This window comes from Rhinolophus hipposideros (assembly GCF_964194185.1).
Source record: "Rhinolophus hipposideros genome assembly, chromosome: 20".
In the NCBI taxonomy this organism is placed as follows: Eukaryota; Metazoa; Chordata; class Mammalia; order Chiroptera; family Rhinolophidae; genus Rhinolophus; species Rhinolophus hipposideros.
Window position 1 is genome coordinate 10,199,241 of NC_138066.1, and position 23,237 is coordinate 10,222,477.

Sequence of the window (23,237 nt, forward strand, 5' to 3'; positions counted from 1 at the left end):
GCTAACTCCTTCTTGTCCTTCAGGTCTCAGCTTGAGATGATGCTTCAACGAAAACCTTTCCCTGATCTCCCTAGACTGGGTTTAGGCGTTCCTGAGACATTTCATATTTAGCCCTTTTGTAGCACTTACCACATTATATATTTTTTTGATGACTGCACACATATGAGCCTGACTCTGCGCCCAGCACGTGCAGAGCTCTCCTTAGCGCCCCAACCCCGAGAGCACAGTGTGTGCCAGCGCCATTCCCGGGTAGGTGCACACAGGTTCCACACAGGGGTCCTGGAAGGCCACTGGGCTAGGTGCTGGGTATTCAGTGGCAAATAAGAGACATGGTCCCTGCCCTCCAGAACTTTATAGTGTTAAGAAGGGAGGAAGATGGACATTACACTAATGTAAACATTAATGTTTAATGTTATACTAAATATTTTCATTTAATTATTGTGTTTCAGGGCAACCTGAGAGTGTGTGATGAAAGATTTGACGTAATTCAAGGGATCAAAGAAGACTTCTCTGAGAAAGTGACATTTAAACAAAGACTTGAAGCAGTAGGAGTTGGCCAACTGATGAATGGAGGCTGGAGAGTTCTGTGCAGAAGAACAGCATGTGAGAAGGCCCTGACAGAAAGGAGTTTGGGGGAGTTTCAGAGACTTAAATGCCATTGTGGGAGACAAGGAAGAGCCAAATCATCAGGGCCTTGTGGACAGTGGTAAGGGTGTCCTACGCAGGAAACCTAGGAAGACTTTAAATAGGAAAACTGTAAAAGCTGCTGTGTACAAGTGGAAGCAAGATGACAAGGCTCACAAACTTCTCTGAATCACCCATCAAACAGTAAGCTTCTTGAGGGCAGAAATTGTGTCTTATTAGTTAGTGTATCCATGTCCAGTACTGTGCCTGACACAGCAGATGCTCTGTACTATATACATGAATTGAATAAGTGGATGGTGGGGCCAGGATCTCAACTTAGGTTTTCAAGAATCGCTCTACTCAAGTATCAACACCCCACCCCCCACATACAACCCTTCAAAGACCTCTATCCACACCAAGACTAACTGGATATCCCTCCAGTGTATCTGTGGTCAATTGTATTTTCCAAAATACAATTGTATTTTCCAAAAATGGCCATAATATTTCACATCCAATATGTTCTTATTACAATCTAACTTTGGCTTTCTTCTCACTGAGAAGTGAGATCTAGTTCCCTCCTCTTGGATTTGAGGCAAGGTTATAAAAGGTGATTGAGCTTCCTCCTGGTTCTCTTGGGATAATTATTCTTGGAACCCAGCCACCATGCTATGAGGAAGCCCAAGATACGCCCACGTGGAGAAGAACTGACAGCCAGCATCAACTTGCCAGCCACGTGAATGAGCCATTTTGAAAGTGCATCCTCCACCTTCCAGCAATCTGCCCACTTGATACCTTTCGGAGTGGAAATGAGCTGTCCCCACTGAACCCTGCCCAAATTACAGATTCATTAGCAAAATTAATGATGGTGGTTTTTTTAAGACACTTTCAGTCTTGAGATGGTTTTGTTAAGCAGCAATAGGTAACTGGAACAGCATCTTATGTTTATCATGGAGGGGAGGCAGTACAAGTCGGGTTAGTGGGTGGCCTATCACTGTCATAGTTCAAAGCCCACCTCGGCTACTTACTAGTTGTATGACCTTTGGCAAATTACATAACCTCTCTGTGCTTCAGTTTCCCTCTTTTTTCAGTGTAAATAAAAACAGTAGTTAACGTTCGTTGTGATTAAGTGCTGATGCAGGTAAATGCAGATCTCCAGTTAAGACAGATCAATCTTAGTGATCATCTCTGGCAAGCCTCTGATCATTCCACCATCCCTCTCTTACGTGATTCTGGTTGTCTCGCTAACTTTTGGTCTGTGTGTGTGTGTGTGTAATATACACACATAAATGTAGTATATAGCTTTTGGTACTATCTGAAATGATCTTGTCTACTTGTCTACCTGTTTATCCCACCAGAGTATAAGTCCTAATAAAGCAGGAGCCTGTCTCATTCCCTACTGTAACCCAATACCTAGAACAGGACCAGGCACAAACTGCTTAATAGAATTTTTTTGTTAATGGATGAATAGCACGTTCACACTTCTTGTGGAAGACATCACTGGTTCCTACCCAGTATCCATTCTCTCCTTCCATAGTAGTGGCCCCGCCCCCGCTTTTGCATGGAGGTCAATGTAAAAGACTAACCCAGACTCCATTGCAGGTAAGGCTTGTGTAATGCATTTCCTATTGATGAGATGTAGTCAAAGGTCTGCTAAGGATGTCTGGGAAAGTTTTTGCTTTGATACAGGAACTGCCCTTTCTTCTTTTCCTCCTTCCTGCCTACAATAAAGGCTAGAAGTAGGGCAGTCAAAAAGGCAATAAACATGAGGACAAAAACAGGAGCTACCTGAGATTAATGAACTATCTAGTGGAACCACTACACCACACTTTTAACCCTTTGTAGTTAAGCCCAGCAGTTAGCATTTTATTACTTGCAGCCAAATACATTCTCAACTGATACACTATAGTGGAGTAATAACGACCCCTCTAGGCTGTTTATTGAGGACAAGGCACTATTTAATCTTCCTTACTATTCTATAAGATTGGAAGAATTTATCAGCACAAATGTTACTATTCAGATCTCTTCACCTCTCTTCAAATAGTGAGAGTGGGCAAATAGCAAGGGACACCACATTATCTGAATCTATTTGACTCCTAAGTCCAGACATTTTGGATAGTGGAGGTTATGTGTACCATTCATTTCTGAAACAAACTGGTATTTATACCACTCCATGCCAGGCATTATATGGCTGCTGGGGATACGGAGATGATTAAGTCAGATGATTGAAAGTAGATGCCCAAATTCCCACTAAACATAAAGCTCCCAAAGGGCAGGAACTGAACTCCCAATAGGAGATTTAATTCTAACAGTCTATCTACTATCTTGGTCCTCATCTCAACCATCTTTACCCCTGACCTCACTTTAGTGGTCACGCTTCACTCATTTATTCACCAGCCTTTTTTAGAGTTTCCCAAGTGCCTAGAATACCCAGTCCTTGGACTGCATATTTACTTGTACTTTGAATGCCTAATCTTTGACTTCTAAGATCATTCAGGTTTCAAATTCTGTCTGCTTTCTCGACAGCTAAACCTCATGTGCTCCTGCTGGTCCATCATAAAGTGGCTGTTTTCCCAGTATGAAATATCTCTGTGGTTTACCTAAACTCAGCTGTGGAAGCTGGGTGCATTAACCTTATCCTGATGTCATGACTGGGTGTTGTAGTCAATTAAGCTCAAATGACAGATCCCTTCATTCAGCTCCAAGGTACATCCAGATCAGAATTTGGGACTAGTCATAAACTTTGCCCCAAGTATTAAAGCTTTAGAGATTGCTGCCATAGGAGCACAGGTGTAACAGGTTGAGGTAGGCCATTGAGGCAGATGCCAGGAATCCTGGGGCCACCTTGTATTGCCACCTTTGATATTTTACTTTTCAGAGTGTGTGTGTGTACACTGTTCAGAGGCAGAAGGTTGGGCCAGTTTGAGACTGATGGAAATTATAGTGCCTTTCTCCAAAATAATACACATCTGCACATATACACACAATATTTAGAAACCATTTCTGGAGATCCAGATTAAGAATCCACCTGTGTTTGACGGTGGAAACTTTCAATACCATAATTTGGTCCTTTTTCATGTATGTTTTATCCCAATGAGCGGGCAAGCTTCCTGCAAGGAATATATACTTCTTTATTACCACCACTGATGTGTTCATAGAAGGACAGAGGCTTGTGGGAAATATTTGCCAACTGAATCCTTTGACGCTGCTATGATTGAGGACAGGCAGCTTTCAATATTCGGCCATCCTACTTCCCTCCAAAATGAAAGAGATCACCACAATAAAACTTGGACCCCACACTCATGTTCTATTTAGTTTCTAGGTTTTAGGCCAAGGCATTACGTACATATTATTCTTCACGCAAATATCCAGTCTTGGGTATTTAGAGAACAAGGTAGTACCTAGTGAAAATCTTTATATCCCCAAGTCAGTAAATATTAATAAATGGATATACTCTATTATCTTAAAAATCTGTGTTCTTTATTTCTCCCACAGCTCTGTGCCTCACCCCATACACACCCACCCTTGCAATCAGATCCCTTTATCCTATCCCATGAATTTTATTTCTCAAACTACACTCCTTTCTTGGAGTGTGCTTGTGGAAAAAATTAAAAACAGGAATAAACATAATGCTAATAGAATAGTGGCCATGTGGTTTTTCCTTTTTTTCTGATCCTTCCCTCCCACCTATAAATTTCAATCAGCCACCTTGAATCCTAACCACTTTACAGCTTGAAAGTATTTTCCCTCTTCCAGTCCCCTCTTCTGGATTCTGTAGGTGATTATAGCCACCTGGTGGCCATATGGGGAAATGACAGGTAGATTGCCCCAAAATTTTCTGGTGAGAGGTATTATATAGAGAACCTTGGGAGTAATTTTTGGTCTTGTATCTGTGGAGAGAATGGAAAGAAACCTGTGGATAGAGATTACAGCACAGGATCCAGACATCCTATTTCTTGGTTCCACCTTGCCTCCCAAGACACTACATCCCATCCACTAGTTATTACAGAGAGATTAATTCACTTAACATTTGGGTTCATTCAATCAAAATTTATTGAGCAGCAACAATGTGCCTAACACTGGGAATACAGCAGGGAACAAGATGCACATGATCTCTACCCTCATGAAATTACAATCTAGCAGCTGGCCAGCCAATCATATCCATAGTTTTCACACTATAGTTTAATAAGTGCTCTGAAATATGCATGGTGCTAAGAGAAGATTTAACAGAAAGTCCTGACCTACACTGAGAAATCAGAAAAGGTCTCCCTGAGGAAGAAATATTTAGGATCAGGTAGGGGACAAATGGAAGGAATTGCACTGCAAGCAGAGACAGCTCTGAGGCAAGAAGACATTTAATGAACTGAAAGCCAGCCACTGTGGCTGGAACACAGGGAACAAAGAGGAGTGATGCAAGATGAGATATGCAAGGTAGGCAGAGGCTGATTTACACAAGGACTTTGAATTTAAGACTTTATTCCAGAAGCAACTGGAAGCCACTAAAGAATCAAAAGGAGGAAATTTAGATGTTTAGGTTTGTTTGTTCAGAGCTCACTCTGACTGCTGTGTGTGGAAGGCAGAAGTGGACATGGGAAGACTGGTTAGGAAGTTGCCATAGCACTCTACAGAGATGTGATGAAAGGTTGGAGAAAAGATAGATTCCAGAGATATTTAGGAGTTAGAATCTACTTGGAGTGACTGAATATGTGAAGAGAAGGATGTGTTTCTGGCAACAGGTACTGAAATAGGAAGAGGGAAGGGTTTGGGCAGATCCCTTAGGCACCTTTCCCTGCTCTGGGTCCTGGTGCCCGCTGCCAGGAAGAAGCACTATCCCCTCCCTGCTTCTTTTTTTGCCTGTTACTGTCAGGATATTCACTTGTTATTCTCATTCCCCTCCCCTACTTAGGTTAAGTGGGACCAAATCTGACCATTGGCCCCCATGGTTGTTCTCATTTGGTCACCAGGAGTTTTGACTTACTTAGCTGCTCTCGTTACATTACTCTGTCAAGCCTCCTCTTGTAGAGCCAACATCTTGCCAAGTTGACCCTGTCTTCCTGACCTTCCCTAAGAGGCACAGGCTCATTATGAATATACTGTGGCATTTGCCTCCTTTTTGCTTCCCCATCCAAAGTGTCCCTCTCTGAAGTCCCTTTCTCCACTCTAGTTGTTCCTGGAATCAGTATATACCCAACTCTGTATCAAAAAAGTCAGAAGAAAAATTTTGCTATGGGATTAACCAGGAAGTAGCCTCAACGGGTATTGTTCAGCTGACACTTAGCCCTCCCTGCCTTCGCTGTGCTACTGCAAATCTCTGCTAACTTCCTTCCAAAGACAGCAACTGCAGAAAAAATGGCAGACTACACAGTAGGCCTACAGGTTCCCACTGCACAATGAACCTAGGACATTGATATATTGTTTTTACAATGAAAAGAACATGGACTTTGGACTTTGGGCAGACATGGGTTTATATCCTGGTTATTAACTAGTACGCCTTTGTGCTATTAAATCTCGCTAAGCTTCAAAAGACTTATCTGTAAAATAGTGGTAATTGTATCCATTTTATGGGGGTAGTTATGTTAAACAGAGTGTATAAAGCACATAGCATAATATCTAGCCTGAATTGCCTGGTAACAGTTCACTTCCTTTCTTTCCCTTGGTTTCAGCTATCAAATACTATTCAAAAGGGAGATAAGCCAGTTTTGTAAGGCCAGTGATAGACATTTCCTATCCCTGTCTTTGTAAACATCACCTTCCTGCAGCCATCCCATTGCTATCATTGCCAAAACAGTTCTTCAATCCCTCATCCTAGTGTAGAACTTCTGTTTCTCTTACTGTCAAAAAGTTCTGCCTGAGTTCTATTTGACTATCCTCTTCTACATCTCCCTAATCCAAGATACTTCATCTTCTTGTATCACTTGTAAAAATTAATTAACTTCTAGCGTTCTCCCTAACATTCTTAGAGTAAATTATAACAGACCTGAGAAATAGGACCTTAACACTTCAGAAGGGCATGGGAACCACAGGCCAGTTCCCAGAGTGGAATGGAGGCCTAGGTCCGTGCACTACCCCCAATCCTCACTTCTTTTTCTACAGGGCACAAAAAGAGCCAAACTCAAAATATGTCTTGAGTCTACATAAGCATATATCTTCTTCCCTATAGCTCTGTGAGGTCATCATTGAAGTAGAGCAGTATTGCAGGTGTGTGGAGTGTACCGTCCATATTGAGAGAGTCAAATTCTTCCTCCTCATCCTGGATCCCATTCTCTTCCAGGGTACATTCCATGTTCAGGTTCCTCCCTTCATATTTCCATGTGTAGCTGGCAGCATGTGCATTATAGGGGAGATAGCGGTGTAGGATTTCCCACATTGACTCCAGAGCCCCCACCTGGAGAACACGAAAGCACCTCACCCCCAGAATTCTGGGTGGAACATACACACGTGCGCGTGCACACACACACACACACACACACACACTCCAAACAAAGGCCAGGAGCCCAAAAGATAATAGAGCTGGGATCAGAGTGCCTCTCTTGGCAGATAGCAGCTTCGGGCATTCTATAGTCCAAGAAATGAAACTGGAGCTATAGCAGGTAAATGAATGGCCCCAAAGTCCTAACTGTCTTCATGGCAGCCACTTCTAATAGATAGCCCTAAAGGGTCCAAGTCACTGCCTCATACCGTGTTTCCCCAAAAGTAAGACCTAGCCAGACCATCAGCTCTAATGCGTCTTTGGGGCAAAAAGTAACATAAGACCCAGTCTTATTATACTTATTATTATATTATATACTTATTAGTATATATTATATACTTATTATTATACTAAGACTGGGTCTTATGTTAATTTTTGCTCCAAAAGACGCATTACAGCTGATGGTCTGGCTAGGTCTTATTTTCCGGGAAATAAGGTAATCTCATCCCCACAATAAAATAGACTATTAAGAGTCCAATTTGGATAGCAATTGCTATGCAAAACATAGCATGTTAGAGCTTCCAAGGACGACCAGCACTAAGATGCATGAACTGCTGCCCTGAGCTTATGAAGGAGTCTCTTGTACCCTGTGACTCTGCCACTCCTCAAATTCCCAATAGTGGGGACCTAGGTGGTCTGTTGTCTCGGTTGCCCCTAAAAGGGGAGAAAATACAGCTCCCACCAGTTTTGGAGAGCTAAAGGCCTGAAGATCTGCTTGGAGATTTGCTGGGATTCCCCATTCCCTCTAAGTTGTCCCCAGGCACCAGTTCTCACCTCCAGTGTGTGCTCCTGCGACGTGAGCGTGTTAATGATGCGGATGTTCCGGGTCTTGGCGGACAGCCGCCCCACCTTGTAATGCGACCCCTGCCACCAGGGCTTCCCGAAGTCATTGGCCCAGTCCGAACGGGGCAGTTGAGGTGGGACATGCAGAAAGCGGCCCCGGAGGGTGCGGTATCTCAGGGAACCGGTCAGGGGATCGATGTGCTTGCGGATCTTTAAAGCAGGATTTAGGGGAGAGGATGGGAGCAGTCACTATCTCAGGCTCTGGCTAGCTCCTGCTTTTCTTCCCATCCCCGCTTTCCAGTGCCCCTCACCCCAACGTCAGGTTCCATCAGAACTCACGTCTCTGGTCTTTGGATCAAACCAGTGGCTGATATCCTGGCCTGCAACTTCCACGATGGGTTTCAGCAGCAGGTCTCCTGGGAAAGAGCAGCCGCCGTCAATGCTAGCCACCCAAGAACCAGGCATCCCCAAACACCCACCCCGACGCTGGCCCAAAGTGTGGCCCTTACCCTTGTGCTTCTCTGCCAACGGCGTTAGGTCGTACACGTATCCCAAGTAAGACACCCAGAGGTCTTCCGGCTGGTTGTGTTGGGCCACCTCAGCCGGAGTGAAATACCGACGCTGGAAATGTTCAAAGTCTGGCCCCGCCACTAAGCCCCGGCGCAGCATGGCTCCTGTTCTATTGGTCGCCGGCTCCTTTAAGTGCCTTTCTCGCTCCTCAACACTCTCTCATTACTACATTCTCCTTCTCGTGCAGGAGCTAAGGCGATCGCGTTTATCCGCTGACATGGAAACCATTGTCCTTTTTCCGCCACCGTCCACGGAGATTAAACGCTGTGTGGCGAAAGAGGGACGTGGGCTCATGGGAAACGTAGTCTGATTTCCGCTTTAAAGTAACTTGAGTTGCGTCCTCAGTTGGGGGGAGGGGGAAGCGAACACATTTTTAATTCAGAGTACCCTGGACTACAAGGGGATATTTAGGACAGACTTTCTCGTGAGGCAGAAAAACAAAAGGGAGTTGTGCGATTGTGAAAAGAAGATATTCTTGCTAAATTCCTGGGTTCAAGGATATGTAAAAAAAAGCCAGAGAGGTTAAATTTCTCGCGATATCTTAAGACATCGGGCGTAAGAGGCCTCCGTGAGTCACAGCGCTGGAGAAGTAGAAGCTCGCGAGATCTCTACGAGAAGACTAGGAGGAGGAGGAAGAGAAGTGATCTCGCGCAGAAGAGGTGGAGAGCGCTCGCGAGATCTCAGACCACAGGACCCGAAAGGTTCCTAGGAAGTAGAAGGGCCTGGAGGAGGCCCTGGGACAAATGGCCGGAGCTGGACCGACCATGCTGCTACGAGAGGAGAATGGCTGTTGCAGCCGGCGTCAAAGCAGCTCCAGCGCTGGGGTTAGCGCGGGTTCGGGTTCCGAGATTGAGGGGTCGTCGGGGAGCAATATGGAAGGGGATAGAGGGGGGAACTGCAGCTCCCGGCAGCCTCTGGGATTCAAGTGAGCGCCCCGCGGGCGGTCGGGAGCTGTGGTTCTGTGGGCGGGCAGCAGCCGGGGAGGCGCGGTCTGAGCGCAAGTCCCGCCCCGCGCAGGACTCAGACGGAGAGCGCGAGGACTCGCCGGCTGCGCGTGCCCGGCAGCAGCTGGAGGCGCTGCTAAACAAGACTATGCGCATTCGTATGACAGATGGACGGACACTGGTCGGCTGCTTCCTCTGCACCGACCGCGACTGCAATGTTATCTTGGGCTCGGCTCAGGAATTCCTCAAGCCGTCGGGTCAGTGCCCAGGGAATGCACACCCGCCTGGGAATGCGGCGGAGCCTCAAGCAAGGCATTTCGCCTTCAGTGCCTGACTGCACCCCTTATTTTCTGGGGCTAGAAGTCGTGGCTCATAAGGGGCGGGGCCGACGCTGGCCTGCCTCCCTGATGCTCTGATTCTTCTTTCCAGATTCCTTCTCCGCTGGCGAACCCCGTGTGCTGGGCCTGGCCATGGTACCCGGACACCACATCGTTTCTATTGAGGTGCAAAGAGAGAGCATGACGGGGCCTCCCTATCTCTGACCACTATCGCGCATGCCTTTCAGAATTCATTAAATCTGTAACCAAAGTGGTCTGTGTGTGTGTGTGTGTGTCTGAGATGCCTGGGCAAGGATCGCACACCCCACCCCTAGAGGAAAGGTTTATCTGAAGTCAGAAGCACTGTCAACCCTTCTGCAATAACCTGGATGTCCAGAGGTGCCAAAGGTTCCCTCAGGCCCGGGCGTGGGGGTGGGGGACAGGCTGAGCTTCAGACCAACAGGCCCCAGGGTGGACCCCACCATATTCCCTCCCACGCTGCTGCGACGGGAGGGGGTGTCATCCTGCTCCGGAAGACCCATTGTTTCCCTCCCCGGCCTGGCAACACCCGAGTTCCTCTAAGCTGGGGTCAGAGAACGGGCTCGGGTCCCCAAGGGGCGCAGGGCAGGCCACAAAGGCCAGGCCCCCTCCATTCTGTTGATGGGGAGGTGACTTTGGGGACAGGGACAGAACTCTGGGGTCTGGCCAGGAAGAACAGGCTAATGCGATAAGGGAAGACTGGGAGGCTGAGGCTGAAAGATGCTCCTGTCTGCACACTTGAGCTACACACTGCGTCCCATGTTGTCTCCTGCTCCTGGGCACAGGGCAGGAGTAATAGTATTTGTGCCGCCCCTCTGTTCACAGGATCCCAGGAGCACATTCAGTCCATTAATTCTTTATTGATGTGTGATCACTCCTTCCCCTCCGACGTCACCCACCAGCCCGTAAATACTAAAGGAGTTGCACCGGAAAAGGAGGGCACCGGCGAGGTTCAGTTGTCCTATTCACAAGGGGGGGGGGGGGGCAGAGCGTGTGTGTGTGTGTGTGTGTGTGTGTGTGTGTGTGTGTGTGTGTGTGTGCAGGGTCCAGCCCAGATGTTCAGGATTCAGATATGGGTAGTGAGAGGAAAGGGTTTTCCGGGATGTGGCGAATTTTCACCAGCATTGGGTCCACAAATGCTGCTATTTGCCAAGGGGATCCTGGGACCAGGCTGAGGCAGGGGTGGGGGCAGGGCAGGTAGGAAGACCCCCGGGCTTCAAGTTCTTGGGCCACTAAAAGGGAGGGTTGTTCTTGACTCGAGGGTTCTCAAACCCAGACCTTTCCTGATGTGGGAACGGCCTGGGATCCTGGCGAGGCCCGGATTTGTCCCAGCTGCGGGGTGCGCCGGCGCCGATAGAGAGCTCGGCTGTAGGGCACGAGGCAGTCAGCCAGGCGGAGGCGCAGGCAGAGGCGGCGGTAGCTGGCCAGGGCAAGCACGAGCAGCGGCACGAGGAGCAGGAATCCAGTGACCAGCAGGGCAGTGAAGCCCGGGTCCCGCAGGTGCGCGGTGCAAGGGGGTGCCTGGGAACGCAGGAACTGTGGGAGAAGAGGCGACAAGTCTAAGCCGAATAGCCCAGGCGAGAAGTTGTAGCCCATAGACCTCACAACTACCATCACGACATACACCCGCACTCGTGTACACGTACACCCCGGGGCGCACGCTCACCTGGGAGTGGCAGAGGAAGCCGAAGCCTAGCATGGTGACAGCAGGTAGCAGGATGGTCCCCAGCACCAGCGCCAGCAAGAGAAGATTGAAGGCAGCCACCAGCAGATTCTGGGCGGTGACCAGCACAGCGCAGGCCCAGCAGTCCAGGGGGTCCCGGGGCTCTGGGCCGCTAGGAACCGGTCGCTGCGCCCCGGGGACATCCGCCATGGCCCGCCTGGCTCCCGCCCGCCTGGGCCACGGCCCTTATAGCCCTCTTTCCTGCCCCTCCCCCTGCCCGGCCTCTCCCCACCCCCCTTATCCTGGAATGCGGCTCCTGGAGTAGGCACCCCCCCATACGGAGGAGCGGACCAGAGCTCTGGACATTCCACAGGCGCCTCCGGGGAGGGGTTCACCCTGGCCGGGGTCTGCGCATTCTCTCCCCATCAATCACGGGCTTACAGCCCTCCTCCCGGTACTCTCCCTATTACCAGAACACTATCAAAACAGGATTTTTCTGATTTTATTTTTTAATATTAATATTCTCACACAAAATCACCGAAAATAGGGGTAAGGTTGGGAAGACCCCTCTGCCCCTGGGGCAGAGAGACAGTGCAGTGCGAGGGGGGCGGGACTGTAAACCCCCCCACCCCTCCGCAGCCCCAGCATGGAGGGAAAAAACCGACAAAACGAAAAGAAAGCCCCAGAGAAACTCATCCCGGGGTGTCCCTGCCCCAGGTAGGCCCTGGCCCTGGGCTGTTTCACGCTTAAAAAGAAATGGGGGAAGGGGATGAGGGGAAAGTTCGTGTTTTTAAAATTGGCCGGGGCTGGGAAGGACGGGGTTCCTTTTCCTCATAGTTCTTTCTTTAAAACTTTTAAATTTTTTATTTATTTATTTATTTTTTTACAAAATACCATTTCAGTTCCCATTTCTTCCCCTACAGTACAGGAGTCGCTCACCCTCAGGCGGGGTTGGGGTTGGGTAGGGTCGGGGACTGGTCCGAGAAAGTGCAGGACATAGGGGAGGGGAGCGGGTTTGAGCACCATGAGAACCCAGCTGGAGCCACGGGCGGGCGGAGACCGACGGGCCGGGCCCGGACACGCAGGGGGCGCAGGGAAAGCCTGGCGGCGGGCGGTCCCTGGAGGGGCGGGCGGGATGGCTTGGGGAGTGCGGGAGGTCGGGTTTTCCCAAAAATGAATAAATAGAGGTGAGTGGGACTGTTATAAATTAAAAAACAAAAACAAAAAAGAAAACAAAAAACCCCAAAAAACAAAAAAAAAAATACAAATCATAACCAAGTGAATAAACAGAGACATGTACAGGGGTCACAGCTAGCATTGGAAGTAAAAAAGGAGGTTCTGGGGAGGGATAAAGCCCATAGAAAGAATCTCATTAAAAACCTCGGCTGCCGTAACGTCTATGTACATACACGAGCCTCGTGCATCTGCGCCGGGCGGGCGGCTGGCAGGCGTGAGGGAACCCGTATGTGACCCCCGCCGCCGCCGGAGCCTGGTCCTTGTGTCTGTTGCTAAAAAGGCCAAAGTCGGTGAGGGGAGGCGCTGGTGGGCGAGGGGCTGCCAGCCCCTTCCCCCCACGTCTCCCATTTTTTTTCCTTTTTTCCTCATATTTGTTTAAAAAAAGTTTTTTTTTCTTAATAAATTAAATGAGGGGGAGCTGCCAATGGGGTGGAAGGGCTGGGCCCGACCCCCTTCCCGGCCAGAAAGCGGGACCTAGGTCCAGCCCAGGCCTGTGCTGGTGGCCCCGCGGCGCCCTGCGGGCGGGCAGGCGGGCGGGGCATCCGGCTTCATCGCGCCGTGCTGGCGGGGGCCTGCGGGGAGAAAACGGGCGGGGGCTCAGGGACTGGCTCGGGTCGGCCCACCCCGCAGTCCGCCCTCAGCGCACCCCTCGGGGTCCCCGCCCGCGGCCCCGCGCTGGGGCCTCACCAGCGTGAAGGCGTCGTAGGCCTGTGCCAGCTCCTCCGTGCGGTACTGCTCCAGCACCACCACGCCCTGGAGGCCCGCGCTGCGGCGCCGGGCACAAGCCTCGCAGTGCACCAGATACGTGTTGCGGCTGCCGTTCTCACTCGTCACGAACAGGATGTTGAACACCTCCACCTGTGACAGGGAGCAGGGGCAGTCACCAAAGAGGAGAGCCCCTGGGGGCACCCTTTCTGCCGGGAAGGAGAGGGAGCCGGTCCACTCACGTCGCACTCGTTGCAGTAGTAGGCGGGCTCGTCCTTGACCCGGCCCTGGTAGGCAATTTTCTTTCCTGCCCGCACCAGGCTCTCCCGTTGTACCTGGCAGTGCTTCATGGACTGCAGAAGGCAGAACCTGCGTGGGGGGCGAGTGGTAATGAGGCAGGGCTGCGGGCAGAGCGGGACAGAAGCCCACACCTACAGGGGCTTCCCATCTGAAACAGATGAAATTTCATGTGGTTTTTGTCTGTTTGGACCCCTGGAAAATAAAGCTTCTCAGAGCAGGGTCAGCCGCCCCAGCACAGTAATACTACAGCATGGTAAAGGGTTGAGAGGAAGATGGAGAATGGGGTAACATTAGACAGGCAGACAAGAACGGGACCAGGTAGTTAGAGATGGGCTCCCTCCCAAATAGGACCCTCACTTGATCATCTTGAACAAGTCGGGGTCGCTGATTTTGACAGTTCGAGCCACGTTCCAGGATACATGAATCATGGGCACAATGGATTTGACGTTCTTCACCTCGTTCCACTCGTATCGTTCCAGGGCCAGCTGGTACTGATAGGCTGCGGGCCAGAGGGGATCACTAGAGGCTTCTCAGGCAGGCCCCAGCCACTTGGACCCCAGCCCTTTCCCTCACAGCTGGCTGCCCTCGAATCTCCCCCCACCCCCACGAGGCTGAGTGGCTCTGCGCCCCACCCTCTCACCAGTGAGGGGCCCAACGTTCCAGGCGATGTTGTTGCACCACCCAGTGGCCTGCACCCAGTGCACGGTCCCCGCATTAATCCACACAAGGTCTCCAGGGCGCTGCACGAAGCGGTACACAGGGATATTGGAAGCATAGAGGTCATCCAGGATTGGCCACCAGGAACCTGTTAAATAGTCCACGCCGTGCCTGCGGGGTGGCCACAGGGTCAGATGGAAACCTGGGGATCCAGGGACGGGACGAGGGGGAATAGATCTAGTGGAGGCAGGGGTAGCGGCAGCGCGCACCGGTCGCAGAAGGCGCTGATGGTCTCCCAGTAGTGCTCATGCACCGCGAACCACTCACAGTCGCCTGGGCCAATATTGATGTTGACGGAGCAGAAGTTGTTGTTCTCCTGGTGACCTGCAGGAGGCAACAGAGAACGTCATAGTAACTGGCCGAGCGGAGCCTGCGCTCCGCCACAAGCCAGCCCTTTGGCCCTCATTGGCTGACGGAGCAGCCGACATCAGCCCCGCCCCCCGCGCGCTTCCCGCACCTGGCGTTCGGCTGCCCGGGACCTTCATGTACAGCTGTACCGTGTTCATGCCCAGAATGGTATGACCCACATGGCTCAGCATGTTGCCCGTGGATGTTACCCGCATGAAGGCGGGCAGCTTCAGCAGCTCCTGCAGTTGGGGCTTCCACCTGCGGCGGCAACAAAAGTGAGATGCTACCCTGGCTCTGCAGACCCATCAGTACTGCTGCCCCAGCGTTACTGGCCTGAGCCCCACTGACCGCTTGGCATCAGACAGGTCGATGTTGGTGCCAAATTTGATAATATGATGGTTCTTCGGATCTGGTGCGCTGCTGCGGGGGCAAAGAGCACAGGTTGGTGGAAAAGCACAGGGAAGGGACGGAGTCATGAAAGGAAGGGACATACTCTACCATACCTAGGAGGAGTTCCTGTGGTGCTGTCTGGCTCCTCGGACTCCTCATCCTCACTCTCCTTCTCCTCCTGCTTGGTAGGCACAGGGGTAGGCAGGCCTGGGTCAGCTACCTTCCAAGAGCACTTCAGCTACAGCCCCAGTCCCAACTCCCCTGATCCTGCACCCCTGCCTCCCCATGCTCGCCTGTTACCTGCAGGGACTCCTGGAAGGACGATGCCTGGTACTGCGCATATTTGGCAATGGTGGTGTGGGAACGGGAGCTCTCACAGGGCCAGATCTGTCGTGTGCCCGTCAGATCCCAGTTCTCATCTGAGGGCTGCTGCACCTGGGTGCGCACCTCCACTGTGTGCTCGCCACTCGCCTCCACCAGCGTCTTGGTGGAGAAGAGGCCCAAGTCTGCAAGGGAGGACCAAGCATGGTGTTGGGACAGAGGCAGAAGGCAGGGAGTGAGGACCCAACTCACCCTGTTTCTTCTTACTCCCCAAGCCTCTGACAGGGAGGACATAGGCTTTACAGATGTCAGCCCAGGAGGAATAGGCAAGAACCCAAGTCCCACATGAAGCTGGGAGGATTGGTCATCCCCAACCCCTTCTCCCACTGCTGCTCAGCCTCAGCCTCTCCGTCAGAGTCCTCAGGTGTGCACGAGGCCACATGTGCACAGCACCCTGGCACATTGTAGGTGTTTAATGAATGGCAGTGTATCATCAGATCCAATGAAAGATTTACTCAAGTGAGGCCTAGAAAGTGCTTTAAGCAACTCAGTAGAGGGAAGGGAAAATATATGGGTATAGAGGGAAAAAGATTGACTTTTTTTTTCTATATGGTTCCCTCTACTTTTGTATGTGTTTGAAACTTTGCACAATAAAGGTTAAAAAAGAGAAAGCCCCAAACCATGAGTCTTCAGGAATTCTCTAAAATCTGTACTCTTCGCATCCTTAATCACCAAGAAAACCAAGTTTTTTGACTCTAACCAGGCCCTAAGATACATCCCCTTGCCACTTGCCTAGTGCTGGAAACAGACAGATGGGAGGAAAGCCTGAGGCCAGCTGACCCATCACTCAGAGCACTTTTCAAATATGGCCTACCTTTGACTGAGGATAGCTCACTATAGCCACTGTCCTGGGTTTTCAAGTGTGGGGGCTCTCAGAGGGTCCCAAAGCCCCACATCCTTGCAGCCCTCCCCCACCTTTCTGTTCCTGCACACTCACTGAGCCGCAGGGAGCCTGCCAGGCCCCTGATCACGGTGATGGGATTTCGAGGGTCTGTACAGAACTGCAGCAGCACCGGAGAGAAGGCGTCCCGTTTACTCTCCAGCTGAGACAACCAGGAGACAGGGCTGGATCAGGCTCAGAGAACCCCAATGGCCCCCAACACTGTCTTAGAACCCTCTGGCAGGGGCATACATACATAGATGCTGGGTGTGGGTGGGTTGAGTTTTTCCCGGGGCAGCTTCTCCTCGGTGTTGATCTTCGGTTTCACAGACTGGGCGGGGGAAAGGTAGGATTCTCGAAACTTCCCTTTCACCTTGGCATTCCTGTGGGAGGACAGTGATATGAGAGAAATAGGGTGAAGGGGGAAGGGAACCTCCCAGCAGGCCAGGTCAGCAGCCTCATGGATGACAGCCCCTAACTCACTTGCTGGCACGCACGACATCAGCAGCGCAGTGGCTGATGGTAAGGTCCGCCATACGCAGCCTCCTCTCTTCCACCTCAGAGGCAATAAAGGTCTCCTTGTCACCACTCTCTACCTTGATAAGCCGGATCTTCAACTCCTTCGGGGGCCCTTCACTAAGTGAGCGCAGCTTCAGCATGTCAGCCCGGCTGACCCCAGGTGGCCCTGGAGCTTCTTCCCGAGCCTTCTTCCCAGTGACAGGGGCTGATGCGGGTGTGAGCTGGGCAGAGGGTGCAGGTGCTGGTGGAAGGGCTGGAGTTGTGGGTGGCTTGGCCTTGGAGACCCCACCAAGATCGGGACGAGCCTTCTCACGACCCTGGATCTCCTCACTCTGCAGGTCCAAGTTCCCCAGCACTCTGCGGCTCTTTTCTTTGGGGGCCTTGGCCTTGGCCTTTGCCCTGCCCTCACGGGGCCGCCGACCCACACTGTCCTTACAGGCCCGCCTGTGCCGCCGGTGCTCCTTCTGCCGCCGCTTACTGCTACCTGGTCCTGCTGCTGCCACCATCCCACTACTCTCCTCCTTGACCTGGGCAGGAGGCAGCAGTCGCTCAGTCCCACTGTCCACTGGGTCTGCCTTGTCCAATGGGTCTGCAGTGTCCACTGGACCTGCTGGGTCTGTGGCACTCCGGCCTACCCGCTCCACAAGGGTCTCACAAGCCCGACTGATCTCTTCTAGCACCTCAGACTCGGAGCGAGCAGGAGGCAGAGGCAGGGGTGGGGGAGGCGGGTCGGGGGTCTTGGGGCCTGGGGCTGGCTCTTCGCCCACCCTGCGCTCCCGGGCCCAGGGCCCACCTGAGGTAGAGAACTGAGATGACGAGGAAGCGGAGGGCTGTGGGGAGCCCTGGGCGCTAGGGGCCGCTGAGGTGGGCGGCTGGGCTGTAGCACCTGATGGGGGACTGGGGGAATACTGAGTGGCAGGCAAGGACCCAGGCCGGGTGGAAACAGCTGCTCCAGTCCCCCGGTAACAGTACTTTTGTCCCTCCAGCACGGAGGCCAAGGATTTGAGCAGGCTGGCAGGGCTGGCTGGCGGGGGTAGTCGGGGTGGCGGCGGCTGTGGCTGGGGGGGTGGAGGAAACTTGGCTAGTGGCGGCGGTGGCGGTAGGGCTGGTGGCTTCTTCTCCTCTTCTTGGGTGGCCGTGGTGGTGGTGGTGGTTGTGGTGGTGATGGCGGTGGTGGTGGCAGCAGTGGTGGCTGGGGGTGTGTCAGTGGGGAATGGAGGCTGCAGAGAAGCAAAGGGCTCCTTCAAGGGGGGCGGGGGTGCTACGCCTGCCTCCTGTTGTTGCTGCTCCTCTTCCTTGCGAATGGATTCATCCAGCATCTTCATGATGTTGGCCAGCCCATCAGGCAGGATCTTGAATTCGGCTGGCTCTTCAAACTGGTCCTCCAGTGGGGTAGGGGGAAAATCAAAGAGTCGCGCGCCTCGGACAGGCAGCTCCCCAACTGTCGGCGGCACGGACTGGGGGGCTTTATTCAGGGGGCCTGGGGATGGCCCCGGCGGCCCCACCTCGGGGGTCTTTGGGAAGGAGACCCTGGGCCGAGGGCTCTCCGGGCGCCTGAAGCTTCCTGAGGTATTTTGGTGGCAGGAGGAGGGAGGAGCTGGAGGCAGGGGAAGAGTCAGAGGTGCAAGAGGTGGGTCCTGGGGGTTCAGTGTTGGGCTGGGGGCTCGGGGAAGGGGGTCCATACTTCTGGCCAAATAGGGAGGTGGGGGAAAGGACACAGGCCCAGTAGGGCTGCTGCTGTGGCTGCCATTGTTGCTGCTGCTGCTGCTGCTGCTGCTGCTGCTGCTGCTGCTGCTACTGCTGCTACTGCTGCTGCTGCTGCTGCTGCTGCTGCTGCTGCTGCTGCTGCTGGTGGTGGTCGGGGGAGTAGGAGGGGTGTGCGAATCCTGAGTGCCCACAGAAAAACAGGGCGCTGGAGGCCCCAAGAAGCCCTCGCGGTGGGGAAGGGGTGGGGGAGGAGGGCGGGGGCGTCCCTCAGCCCCGAAGAAGAGTTCCTCTAAGATCTCTCCATCCTCACGGGCTGACCGGCAGGCTGGGCTCTTCAGCCAGGCAGGGGGGTGTGGGGGGCGTAAGAAACGGGGACAGGGGGATGGAGGAGATGAGGGAGGGCCATGTGGCAGGGACAGGTGGGGAGTGGCAGTGGGAGCTGCCAGGAAAGGTTTCCGACTGCTATGTGCCGAGGGCCCCAGGCGGCCTTGGCGAGAAGAGACCTCCAGCACGGGAGTTTGGTAATGGTCAGCGCTGGACTGCAAGTGAAAGGTGAGGCAGTCAGAGGGCTGCTGGAGCCACCTCATACCAGCCCTCACTGATTGCCTCGCTCCACCCTGGTGGTCACCACTCACAAAGCCTGGGCTCGGCTCCATGCCCCGGAGACCAGTGTTGCTGCTGCTGCTACTGCTGCTGGTGGTGGTGCCGGGAAGGCCGGGGGGCCGGGAAGGGGCGTAAGGCACGCAGGCGGTGGTTGCTGCTGGTGAAACGCTGGAGTCCATCCGCGACCTCTGAACTCTGCTCTCTCTAAGGTCACTTCCGGGGGGACGGGTGGCAGGCGGGCAGCCATGGCTCTCTGCTCCTGGGGGGCGGGGGCCTGGGCCTGGGGGTGCAGCTGGGACCAGCCGATGGCTGGGGGGGTGCGTGGCATAGGCTGGAGCTGGGTATGGGTATGGATGAGGCAGCGAGTGCCGCTGCTCCTATGGAAGACAAATGAGGACACTAAGTGAGGAATGGAGGACACAGGGACTTGCAGGTAAAAGATGAGGGACAACAGATAGGTGCTCACTTGGCGCTCTGGGGGTGCTGAACCCTTGCGCTCAGGGCCCCAGGCATCTCCATGCAGGGTACTCCACAACCCTGGCTTGGTCAGCTGAAATGGAGGGCTGGTGGCCAGGCCAGGCAGGGGTGGGGGTGGTGGTGGTGGTGGTGGTGGCGGTGGCGGTGGTGGTAATGGTGGTGGAGGCAGCGGCAGCCCTGGGGGAAGGCCAGTCTAGAAGAAAAGGGTGTGTGAGAATCCCATTCCTTACCCCAATCCTCCCACTCACTGCCTGCCTGCCCACATACATACAACTTTACCTGCTCAGAGTTGCAGCCTCTCCGGCGCTTGCCTCCAGGGCTGAGGCCCTCCTCCCCTGAGGGGCCTGAGAGTGCTGCAGGAGGCACAGGCTGCACTACCGGGGGTTCGGCGGCTCGCTTCACTGGGGGGCCCCCCCGCTTGGCCCCATAGTTCCGCTTGTGCTGAGGACAAAAAAAAGAGGAGAGAGAATGGTACAGGTGTAGACCTGGCTCAGCACTCCTCCTTAACCCACCTAGCCCCAGCCTCACCTCAAGGTGCAGCAAGTTCCATACTTGCTCCAGTGGGGGCAGAACCTTGGCTCGGTGCTGGCAAGAACCAGCATGAAAGTTCCAGAGCTGGGCCTGGGGAGGTGGAGGAAGGGTGCAAGAAACAGGACAGAAGTAGACATAAGATCAGGGCATTGAGCCAGAAGGCACAATCCTAGCTTCTTATGTTCTGCCTCGTCCCACCTGCTGTAGTCGGCCGATGCGGGGCCCCAGCTCAGCCAAACTTCCTCCATATCGAAGAGCACTATGGTAGCAGCGTATGGCCTCCTCACTGTCATGCTCTGACTCGTATAGCTGCCCAAGCTGCTCCCACAGCCCTGGCTGGGCTGGCTCCCGGAGCAATGCCTGCACACAGCCATGCAGGGATTCCAGCTTCCCATGGAGAGGTCTCGGGGTGGGTGTTCTGCAGAGCAAAAGGGGTTGGGAAGGGAGGGTGGTCAGACTTGGGGGAACTCTTTCAAGGCTCCACCTTTACCTCCCATCCTCAGTACCTTTGAATCTTCACTCACCCTGGAATGTAGTACGGTTTGTTGGGGTGCCCAGAGCTACTGCCATGTGAAGGGGGTAGAGGAGCAGAGAGTGGGGACTGCCCGATGCTGGCAGAGCACCTGAAGAGAGAAGGGGTCTGTTAATGTACATCAAGATAAAACAGTCTTGTCCCTACCTACTAAGGAGGGGACTGAGGGAATAAGAGAAAACTGCTGAGGACTAGGACTACACTGACGCCCATAGAATGGCAAAAACTCAGAGAATGAGATTGAAGGATATAGATGAGAAGATGAGTACCTGGAGACAGATAGAGAGATGGCCCAAGTTCTCACCTGCCTCCAGGCAGCCATGCGCTACGAGGAGGGGGATGGGGCGGGCAGGAGCTCCAGGCCCCAGCACAGCTCAAGCCCCCAAGGGCAAAGGCTTCCCGTGCAGCGCGGGCCCCTGGAGGGTCCACTGCCCGATGCATCCAGCCTGAATCAGGGAGAAGAGATTATGGTCTTACTGGGGGCAGAGCCTGAGCTGCCTGTAGAAACACAGCCAACCCAGCCCCAGTCTTCCCCTTACCAGGTCAGCAGTGGCCCCAGGAGCCCTGGAGATGGGGCACAGCCCCTTGCCCCAGCTCTCTGGGGTGATGGTCCCACTCCAGCCGCTCTGACAGGAGAGCCCACTGCCCCCAGATGGCCGCCCAGGGCCTTTCACAGCCAATTCTAGAGAGGAAGAGGCAAGTGAGGTGACCTGGCCAGCACAGTTGGGTCCCAGGGACTAGACTGGCCTGGCTGCGGCACCCACAGATCTGTCATCTGCGCAGGGCGCCCGGCCTTGGCTTTCCCTGAGAGGAGGCCCACTGGACTTAAGGAGCCACTAGAAGCCCAGAAGAGTGGCTAGAAGCCTGAACGAGTGGCAGGGAGCAGGACCGCCAGTCCAGAGCCTACAGGCAACGCCGCAGCTGCTTACCCGGCTTCCGTGGGAGCCTCCTCTCACAGCGTCGGCGAGCTCCAGGGACCTGGCCAATCACAGGACCGCCTCTCTGCCCAGAAAGCCAATCATCACCCGCGTCTCCGCCTCAGTAACAGCCTGCCAGGGACCAATAGGAGCGAGGTTAGCCTGGCTGCTGCCGGCCGGGGGAGGAGGGGCGGCGGAGCCGGTCAGACGGGCTCAGCCCCGGGTGACCCCGAGGTGACCCGGAGGCTCCTACCTAGGGTCTCCATCTAGGACCTGACACTCGGGCCGGCGGGGCAAGCCGGGCCTGTGACCCATGAGGGTGAAGGTGGCCAGTCGCACGCCCGGGCCGGCCTGGGGGATGGCGCTCCCCGCAAATCCCACGCGCCCACAAAGCCGCCGGTGCTCCACTCTAGTCTACTCGAGACGCCCCCCCCCCGCGCCCCGCCCGCCGTAAGACCCACGGACCGACAGCAGACAGATGCGCAACGCAGACAAAGGCGTCGATCCCCATCCTCTCTTCACCTCGCCCAGTGCCTGACCTCCCCAGTCCGAGTGCCCCTTGGGAATGCTTAGGGCTGGCCAGTCACCGCGATTTCTACGGCACCCAAACCCGCCGGCGCCGCGATCTGAGCGCTTCATCCCCCACACCTGATACCATCCCAAATCATGGTCAAGCACCCAGACTCATACCCAGTACCTTCAGCTCCTGCACTTCTGGCTCTCTCGGTCTTCAATACCAACCGACCCCCAAAACCAAAATCCCCTTTAACCCCCCAACTTCTGAGAAGTCGCGCACCACGGTCCCGTGTGGCCCCTCTTGCGTGGCTCTGGTATCCTCTATGCCCTTCCCCGCCGGGGCCACGCGGTTCCCCACGGCCCACGTGGCCCCCGCCCCCCAAGGGAGGGGGGATTTCGGGGGTTGCCCGTGACGTGGCTACTTGCGCAGCGGAAGCGGCGTGTGTAAGTGTACGGGGGGGGGGGGTCCTTCGGGAGGGAGGAGGGCGGGGCCCGACAGGCGGTGACATCACCCTTGTCCCACTCTCACCGCCCACTCCCTTAAAGAACCCAAAACCCGTTTCACTTCCTCCTTCACACACCACCCCCCAACCCTTCCCGTCGGTGCTGGCTCGACCCAAGACAGCGCGGCGCTCCCCTTCCTGGGCACCTTCCCTTTAGCCCCATTTCTTCCTTCTCCCATCTCTGAGTCCGGGATCTTGGTCCCAGAGCCTCCTCTTCGCCTACCCGGCGTCCCCTCAGGTAGGGAGCCAGCTCCGCTCCCGGGATCGGTCCATTGAAAGTCTAGAGTACAAAGAGCTGCGAGAGGCGAATGTCGAGTACAAAGCGGCGGGGGCGGGGCCAGCGCTCCAGCTGGAGCCTGAGCAGGGCAGGAAGCCGGGGGAGAACGCGCGACACGGGGCTGGGGGCGGCTGGAAAGTTCGCCCTCGCTGAGAAAAGTCTGCGCTGTGGGGAAATTTCCACCCAGACCACAAGGGCAGGAGGGTTTCTGGTAGGTCGTCTGTTTGCATGCAAGCTCTTAGACTCTACAGGTCCCAGCGTGCCACTCCCCGCCGAGCCCTGGCAGGCGCTT

General features: G+C 54.1%; 4 protein-coding genes and 1 long non-coding RNA gene across 13 annotated transcripts in view; 2 read left to right on the top strand and 3 right to left on the bottom strand.

Annotated features, from left to right (window-relative positions):
- LOC308489073 overlaps positions 1–4,260 on the top strand; it is an 18,103-nt gene extending 13,843 nt beyond the window's left edge. The window contains exon 3 of the long non-coding RNA XR_013992043.1: positions 450–4,260. This is a non-coding gene — a long non-coding RNA (uncharacterized lncRNA). The remainder of the gene's footprint in view (positions 1–449) is intronic.
- CYB5D1 (cytochrome b5 domain containing 1) overlaps positions 1–8,716 on the bottom strand; it is a 15,765-nt gene extending 7,049 nt beyond the window's left edge. Inside the window, exons 1-5 of one of the 3 annotated variants that reach the window (XM_081029689.1) lie at positions 8,383–8,673; positions 8,213–8,289; positions 7,865–8,083; positions 6,835–7,006; positions 4,185–4,511 (exon numbers count right to left, since the gene is read on the bottom strand). In XM_081029689.1, coding sequence (XP_080885815.1) covers positions 4,318–4,511; positions 6,835–7,006; positions 7,865–8,083; positions 8,213–8,289; positions 8,383–8,542 — 822 coding nt within the window. In that variant the 5' untranslated portion in view covers positions 8,543–8,673 and the 3' untranslated portion in view covers positions 4,185–4,317. Of the gene's footprint in view, positions 1–4,184; positions 4,512–4,658; positions 7,007–7,864; positions 8,084–8,212; positions 8,290–8,382 lie in introns of those variants that run through there. The other 2 variants (XM_081029691.1, XM_081029690.1) reach the window with 2 other exon arrangements.
- A 347-nt stretch (positions 8,717–9,063) lies between these two features.
- NAA38 (N-alpha-acetyltransferase 38, NatC auxiliary subunit) lies at positions 9,064–9,978 on the top strand. Of its 2 annotated transcripts, XM_081029694.1 has the most exons (3): positions 9,064–9,267; positions 9,461–9,644; positions 9,817–9,978. In XM_081029694.1, exons 1-3 carry the CDS (start codon positions 9,187–9,189, stop codon positions 9,927–9,929), a joined length of 378 nt encoding a protein of 125 aa, XP_080885820.1. In that variant the 5' UTR covers positions 9,064–9,186; the 3' UTR covers positions 9,930–9,978. The 2 variants fall into 2 exon arrangements, with proteins under 2 accessions (XP_080885820.1, XP_080885819.1); XM_081029693.1 differs by having other exon boundaries at positions 9,088–9,644; positions 9,817–9,969.
- A 607-nt stretch (positions 9,979–10,585) lies between these two features.
- TMEM88 (transmembrane protein 88) lies at positions 10,586–11,649 on the bottom strand. Its single transcript, XM_081029695.1, has 2 exons — positions 11,410–11,649; positions 10,586–11,279 (listed from the first exon to the last, which is right to left on the bottom strand). Exons 1-2 carry the CDS (start codon positions 11,614–11,616, stop codon positions 11,010–11,012), a joined length of 477 nt encoding a protein of 158 aa, XP_080885821.1. The 5' UTR covers positions 11,617–11,649; the 3' UTR covers positions 10,586–11,009.
- Positions 11,650–13,012: 1,363 nt separating this feature from the next.
- On the bottom strand, positions 13,013–21,409 carry KDM6B (lysine demethylase 6B; the record flags this gene model as incomplete). Of its 6 annotated transcripts, none has more annotated exons than XM_081029702.1 (21): positions 21,272–21,409; positions 21,037–21,178; positions 20,725–20,823; positions 20,399–20,618; positions 20,198–20,290; positions 19,949–20,110; positions 19,659–19,862; positions 19,225–19,569; positions 16,847–19,128; positions 16,620–16,746; positions 16,421–16,526; positions 15,403–15,608; positions 15,216–15,280; positions 15,061–15,129; positions 14,822–14,970; positions 14,574–14,688; positions 14,288–14,475; positions 14,005–14,146; positions 13,590–13,716; positions 13,330–13,500; positions 13,013–13,214 (listed from the first exon to the last, which is right to left on the bottom strand). In XM_081029702.1, the coding sequence occupies exons 2-21, from the start codon at positions 21,171–21,173 to the stop codon at positions 13,191–13,193; spliced, it is 5,031 nt and encodes a 1,676-aa protein (XP_080885828.1). In that variant the 5' UTR covers positions 21,174–21,178; positions 21,272–21,409. The 6 variants fall into 6 exon arrangements, with proteins under 6 accessions (XP_080885828.1, XP_080885826.1, XP_080885827.1 ...); XM_081029700.1 differs by having other exon boundaries at positions 15,061–15,132; XM_081029701.1 differs by having other exon boundaries at positions 15,216–15,283.
- Between the last annotated feature and the right edge of the window lie 1,828 nt (positions 21,410–23,237).